The 7648-nt window shown below is 44.0% G+C and overlaps 1 protein-coding gene across 1 annotated transcript in view; it reads right to left on the bottom strand.

Moving 5' to 3' along the window:
* Positions 1–7184, bottom strand: part of ankrd13b (ankyrin repeat domain 13B) — a 32436-nt gene extending 25252 nt beyond the window's left edge. The window contains exon 1 of the mRNA XM_056612339.1: positions 6784–7184. Within this exon, the coding sequence (XP_056468314.1) occupies positions 6784–6891 (108 nt within the window). The 5' untranslated portion in view covers positions 6892–7184. The remainder of the gene's footprint in view (positions 1–6783) is intronic.
* Between the last annotated feature and the right edge of the window lie 464 nt (positions 7185–7648).

The raw sequence follows: 7648 nt of genomic DNA, 5'->3' as shown, positions 1-7648 counted from the left end.
TTTAATGTGTCTCTTCCCTTTTGCTCTGCTCTGCCTGTGTGACTGTGTCACTCTCTCGGGCCACGCAAAGCCACCCAGCGTGTGTTAAGGGACATGCTGAAGGTGAAGAAGTATAGAGAAAGAGAGAGAAATTAAAAATGATTATGAGTGGGATCTCGTTTGTGAACCTCCATCAGAGAGGAAGCAAAAGACAGGGCTCCTCATGCACAGCATGTCTGAAAGTTACATCACTTGTTTGATGGATTGAACGGCAAAATTAATGTTTTCAAATGAAAGGTCATGAAACAAAGGGAACACACACACATGTGGTTGGAGGAAGCAAACTTCTCTAATTTTCGCTGTAAGGTTGTTGTTGAATGAATGAGGCATTTTGCATGTGCCAGCATGTGTGCAGATCATGCAAATACTAGTATATTTAACATTATTCATCGAAGGCGAGTTGAACCTGATGTGAGGTAAGCCTGAGGTGAATAATTGTTTTAGTATATACTACACGTGAACACTCGAAAAATAAACGAGATAACACTTTTTGCCGGGATTTCATTAATTTTTTTAGTGGTTTATTTATTTTTATTAGCGTGACGAGACAACTATTACGCGCATTAAAACCATATCCCGATTTGAAATCTCAATCATGGGATATTGCCCAATATCCCGAGATATCGAACCAAACAAATCACACCATCTTAGGAGGTTCACGTGTAGCATATACTAAAGTATAGTATCGTAAAGTTGTGAAAAGGAGGGGAATTTATAGTTGTTAAAGGGTGTTCATAATTTTGCTAATATGCTCATATATTTTGCTCATTGTTATTTGTCTTTAATTTAATATCAGGCCACCAGGCACCTGTTGCAGAAGTCCTCCCTAGACATAGATTCATTTCTGGCCAGTTTTCCCTTGCCTTTTAAAGGCTTAGACTGAAGAGGGAGCAGCACCCAATGGGACCCTGAAAAACCCTTTTCAATATCCATTGTGGTGGGGCTATACAACATACATTGGCGTGATGCTGACTTCAGAAAAGAGAAGACACATCTACAGTTTGAGTCGCCGGGAATGTTATATTCAGCTATGGCTCAAATTTGTATTTTCTGTCCCCTTGCAGTTTGCTTCTCTTCCTTCTTCGCCTCACATTATTCTGTTGTTCAGTCATACCCTAATTTCTCTTTCTCTCTCTCTCTCTCTCTCTCTCTCTCTCTCTCTCACTCGCTCTCTCTCTCCCTCCGTCTCTGTTGAAAGCTTTCAGAAACTTAACTAAATCAAACCCCAAACTCACTCCGTCTGATCCCCTCGTGGCCCTGCTTGGCCAGGGATGGGTCTCAGATTTCATTACGCTAGAGAAGAGGAAGTGTTGGCTGGGCAGGGAATGGAGGGAGGGAATTACAGTTGGACGGATACACAGAGTCATCCGGACGGACGGGAAGGAACAGAAGAGAGGATGAGAGGAGAGATTAGAAGATTTGAAGAAGAGAGGAGATGAGAATGGAAGGGAAGATAGGGAAAACGGGGGAGAAGGGTGGTTGAGAGAGGGTAATAGGAGGGGAGGAGGAGAAAAGATGAGAAAAGGAGGCAAGAGAAAAGGAGGGAAGGGAAATCAGGAGAGGAGGAGAAGAGATTGAGGAGAGAAAAGAGGAGAATAAAAGAAAAGAGGGAAGGAGAGGAGAAAGAAGAAGAGTAGAGCAGCTAAAAGATAGGCGATGACAACGGGAGTGCAGAGACGAGGAGAAGGGGGAATGGAAGAGAGGAGATGGTCTTGTGGTTGGAGACAGGTGGTGGGGAATGTCTGGTGCTTGGCAGATGGTGAGGGAAGTGAAGCAGGCCCGCAGTAAAGGCGGGATGAACCCTCCAAGCTGAATTTACGGCTGTGCTTGTCTGAGCCAGCGCATAGCCATAACAATTTATATCGCTGAATTACCATTAACACCTTGCCCGAGGAACCACAGACTGACCAAAAAAAGGAGAGGTAAATGGCATTGAGGAAACAGGAGGGAGAAAAATAGAGGGATGGAGAGCAAGCAAAGATAAACAGACGAAGTGCAGACATGTGACCAAAAAAACTGGCGGAGAGAAAACGAGATTTGGAGAAAGAACCAGAGAGATGGAAAGAGAGGGTGTATTTTTATTTCATTTCCTGTCTCTGTTCGGCAGACCACTGGTCTTTACAAGGCCCCTGTTCATTTTCAATCTCATTGTGCCTTTATGTTTGTCTAACATTGGGGCGGCCACAGACACAGACCCTGTGCTCGCTGTAAATCTAGTTATTTCTCCGCTGGCACTCCTCTTCGTCTCCATTTTGCTCTTTTCTCTCCCAAATTCAATCGTTGGATCATTAAAAGGTTGACTCACGGGAATATATATTGATGGTATACTTCAATGGCGAAGATCTCCCACGCTTTCATTTTTCTGGAGATCTTCTGTCTTCTTCAAATATCAAACCCCTATCTTTCTCCTCGTGTCACCGCAGCCCATCTGTGTTCTTCTGTCTCTACCTCGTCTCTCTGTCTTCAGCTCACCTGGGCCACCTTCTCATTTAGCCTCACTTTGATGTTCCTCTTTCTGTGTCTACAGTATCTCTCGACAGGTTCTCTCTCTCTCCTCCTTCTCTTCTCTTTCATATTCTCTCTCTCTCTCTCTCTCTCTCTCTCTCTCTCTCTCTCTCTCTCTCTCTCAACATTGATAGCCAATATAACAATTATTCCACCCAGTCTGCAGTCAAAGCATTTTTTTTGCGCTTTCTTCCTTTAAAACACACACAAACGCCCTCGGGCAAACACAAACACTCACAAGCCACTGACACACTCACACGCCCACACACCCATCACCGCACACACATAGACTCACACAAACACACCATCTCACACACACACACAAACACACACACACACACACACACACACACACACCTACATCCCGCCGCTGACCCACACCCACACACACATACTCTATCCTACTTGCAAAGCATTGATCACATGTGTAGCTCAAAGACGTGCTGCCTGTGGAAAATGGGATTCCCTAAGGACTCAGTGTTCTCAGGTCCCTCTGAGTCCCAGGTGGAATGGATGCCAGCCTAGCAAACAGGAACCCGGCTCCTGTTTTCACAGCTATGGACAGCAGTAGCACGCTATATAAAAAATAGTAATAGACTTGTGTTTTTCGAGGCAAGGACATAACCTAACATAACAGCTATTGCTCCAAATATCCACATTGTCAGCGATGGACCGATCAATAGACATCGTGCATGGGGTGCATAATGCTCATGTGATCTGGCAGGGGGGTAGTGAGTTTCTGTCGGGATCTCCTTTTGCTGAGGATAAGACTGGAGCCGGTGGCCATGCCACTGCTACTAATCTTATCTAAGCAACATAACTTTTACTGGTCATTACCATTGAGCATATTCTGTGTGTGTGTGTGTTTGTGCGTGCATGCCTGTGTTTGTGTGTGTGTGTGTGGCGTGCATGCGTGTGTGTGTGTGCGTGCGCGTGTGTGTGTGTGTGTGTGTGTGTGTGTGTGCGTAAGTGCGTGTGTGCGTGCCTGCCAGCCAAGTGACGGCAGGTTCTATCCTCCATCCATCAACTGTTAAAACTTTGAATAGCATTGATCAACAGGATCAGGCTTGAAAGCGTATTATCCACCCTGCTCCACCCCCGCCCCTCCATAGCACCCCCTCTTCCCCCCCACCAACACTCCCCTGCGCTATACCCTGTCTTCCCCAATGCCTGCAGTCCTCACAAATAATCGTATGCAACTTTCTCCCAAGGCCAAGATTTGCTGTGTCCTTTCTGTGCAAACATTGTAAAGCATACAACAGAAGCAAGATGACAAACATATCTATATAACTAGGAAATTATCTGTGTGTGTGTGATCTTAACGCTTTTTGTGTGCATGTTTGTGGTGTGTCTGTTTGAGTGTGTTTAAGTGTGTGTGTGTGTGTGTGTGTGTGTGCGTGTGTGTGTAGGTGTGTACGCATGTGGCTACAGGACCGGCTGAAAGCCCTGGATAAATGAGCGATGAGAAGGGTGTGATGTGCTGTCACAGGTTAGCAAGTCGATAGCACATCTTAGCCAGAGGGCACACAGTTTGCTGCCTGAAATATACTATGCCACGTCCAATTAGATGCAAGATCTGATAGGGCCATGATGACAACTCCAATATTTGCAGGGTACGAGCTTCTGGGAGGTAATAAATATTTCAGCTTGTGAGACATGCTGCAATGTTATTAAACAGATGCCAAACTGTGACAATTAGGACTTGTACATTCATGTATATCACTAAATGCAAAAAGAGTGTATGTGTGATTGCATATGCATGAGTGTTTCTGTGTGTGTGATTGAACCTGGATGTGTGTGTGTGTGTGTGTGTGTGTGTGTGTGTGTGTGTGTGTGTGTGTGTGTGTGTGTGTGTGTGTGTGTGTGTGTGTGTGTGTGTGTGTGCGTGCGTGCGTGCGTGCGTGCGTGCGTGCGTGCGTGCGTGCGTGCGTGATTGTATATGCGTGAATGTGAGTTTTTTTCTGTCATTACCAATCAGCTCTGAGAGATCTGAGACCATAAGAGAAAGAAGAAGTGTAGTGGATATGTTGTTCCTCTCCTGGAGTTTAATACCTGCCTCCTTAGGACTTCATCTCCTCTGCAATCAAACCAGGTGAAGTGTGACGTGTATTGGGACGTAGAGGGCGAGAGTTTATGTGGGGCTAGCTAGCATAAAAAGCAGGTGGAACAATGCCCCTGGGGAGAGATTGCAAATGTCCCTTCAATCTCTCCCGCTCACCCTCAGCCTCTCTTTCCCTATCTGATGTCTCTTATTATCTCCCTTGCCTTTTTGCTATCCCTCTCAAGATCATTATTTAAGGATGAGTAGAATTTAGATTAAGGAAATGATGTATAATTGATTCTAGACACTATGAGTCTTATCGCCCAAATACGAAACAAGACCGGCCGTAACACAAGAGCCATGAATATATAATATAAAACCTGGGAGTTTTCTGGACACGTACAACTTTGTTTTTATTGCACTAAGCCCCCTAGACAAAAAAAAATCCTAATTTTAATTGCATAAATAATGCAACATGATAATGCGAAAATAAAAATGAACACACCATCAATAAAATACATTCCCATCATTCCTCATACGCTTGACTTGAAAACCCTAACTGCTCAAAGTAATCTTAACTTACTATACTATAAATACTATCTCCACAGGGGGGATTTTGTTACATTCTCTTGTAAACATTGTGATCATTGGCTTCTGCTTTATTCTTGGTGTTAGCTTTCCTCAATGCTTGGGTAACAACATGCTGCCCAAACAGCAAGACAGGTTATGTCACTGTGAATCCGCCATGCTAGTGAGGGTCTTTTAGGCCAAGGAAGGAACAACAGAAGCAACTCAGCAGAAGCAGTATCTACTCACAGTGAGTGACTTTACAAATGAAGAGTCGGGCTACTGCAGAACGAAAGCAGGGCAGGATTTGGTCAGCCATGTTGCTTCAAAAAGATGTCACCCCTGCTTTGTGACACTGTCTCATTTGAAATCATAACATCTCATCTGCTTTAAAACACCTTGAGATGATATTGAATTTGTTAATTTACATCCTAACTCTCAACATTGAGAAGGTTGTGTGTGTGTGTGTGTGTGTGTGTGTCTGTGTGTGTGTGTGTGTGTGTGTGTGTGTGTGTGTGTGTGTGTGTGTGTGTGTGTGTGTGTGTGTGTGTGTGTGTGTGTGTGTGTGTGTGTGTGTGTGTGTGTGTGCTTGTGTGTGTGTGTGTTTGTATGTTTGTGTTCGTGCTTGTATGTTTGTGTGTGTGTCTGTGTGTGTGCGACTCATGCTTGCGCAAAATGTGTGTCGTGTGTAAGAGTGTGATTCTTGCATGACATAGTTCCATGCACACCTCTGCTTGTGATGGTGGTCTCAATGTAATTGCACCATTCTTGCACTGACAAAAAGATCCCTATCGTACGACACACAATCACACACACCGGCACGCTTAGGAGCACGGTAGGATCCAGCATTGTGCAGATCGCCCTTGTGTCGTCATCGCGATGGAGCTCTGTCATTTGGAACCTCACCCTCGCATCATCACACAGACTCGGGAGCGACAGTCCTCCCATTCTCACCGGTGGGTGAGAATATCTGACCATACCTCAAGGGTATGACAAGTGGCTTGTTTGAGAGCTCACCCAGTACAAGACCTTAATGACTTCATAACTGTGGGGATCGGGTTTGTAGCCAGTGTTTCGCCCACATGCTACAGTATCTGCATTGTCTCACCCACTCACTAAAGGTTTAGGTGCCGGTGGGGAAGGGAAAGGAGGTTGCATTGAAGCTGCATACAAGGAGCACCGTGGCTCACTCCCAACATACACACTCACTGAACAATACACATCATACAAACATTTCTTGTTCAGAATATATACGGGGCTACACCGCTTCTGAAGATAGCTGCATTTTCTTTTATGTATTAAAGTAGAAGTAGGCTGTTTATTTTAACCCAACTGCAAAATGAATAGGTATAGAACTGGGGCTCAAAGATGTTGTCAACTGATGACCCGAAAATAATAGCCTATTATTTAATACAATTGTATGCTTGTGTGCTTAAACATACCTTTATTTCTCTATTTTTGGGAACTGGGAAGTGTCTTTTATTTGTCCTTAGTTTTTAATAAGTGTTTGATAGCACCTTAATACCAGCCAAATCACAAAGAATATTGCACGACCCACACCCTTTAAACGTCAATAAATAAGATATAGGCCACTGCTGATATTATATTCTTAATTTTTTTTTCTCTCTCACCTGCTCATTCGCTGAAAGCTCTTTCTCCAGCTGCCGATGCTTGCTGTGCCACACTAAATAGTGGATAGGATAACGACTCTTCTCCGGAGTTTTCTTGGCAGAAATCATCTTGCGAACATAGTTTGCCTTTATATGTCTCTTTACTTTCAGTATCCGCGGACGATGTACATGCTACTCTGTAGTCAAGCCTAACGCTATAACATAACCATCCTTTATCCTGCTTGATGCCAAAGGCGTAGGTATAGCCTTGTCGTCAGTCACTGCACGGAGAGACGATCCCCACTACTGATTGAAACATAACTGCACCATTATCTCCTCAATACCTCCACCTCTTGCCACCCTATATCTTCCTCCTTTGAACCACCTATCCCGATCAGCTATGGCACAAGCATCTGCCCTCTCCTCCCCTCACAACGGTGACTGACTGAAACGCGGTGCTGTGAGTCTGGGATGACAGCCCGCCACGAAACACACGCACTCAGCCAATCGCGGACCAGCAGTTGGTTAACATTATAAAGCTCTGCTTCCAAATGTCCATCCAGAAATACGGAAATAAAAGCCATGCCAACGGCGAAATTATTATAAATAGCCCTATTGGACAAAATGTAAATGAATAGACCGGTTGTCGGATTTAAGCCCATCAGGATAGTTAATAGGTGTATATAGGCCTATTAATTTCAATTGTTAAAATAAATAAATTGGCATACTTGGACCTATACATATTTGTGCACAATGGTTAGGCCTACTTAACTAATAGTTTTTAAAAGTGAAATCTTAAAAAAAATAATTGTCTCTAAACCAGGTATCCAAGGCGATGACTATGTATTTAATACCAGTATCATTACAAAAATGAAACGTGATGATT

This window comes from Gadus chalcogrammus, chromosome 16, assembly GCF_026213295.1.
Source record: "Gadus chalcogrammus isolate NIFS_2021 chromosome 16, NIFS_Gcha_1.0, whole genome shotgun sequence".
NCBI classification, from domain to species: Eukaryota; Metazoa; Chordata; class Actinopteri; order Gadiformes; family Gadidae; genus Gadus; species Gadus chalcogrammus.
This window is presented reverse-complemented; position numbering and strand designations above follow the sequence as displayed.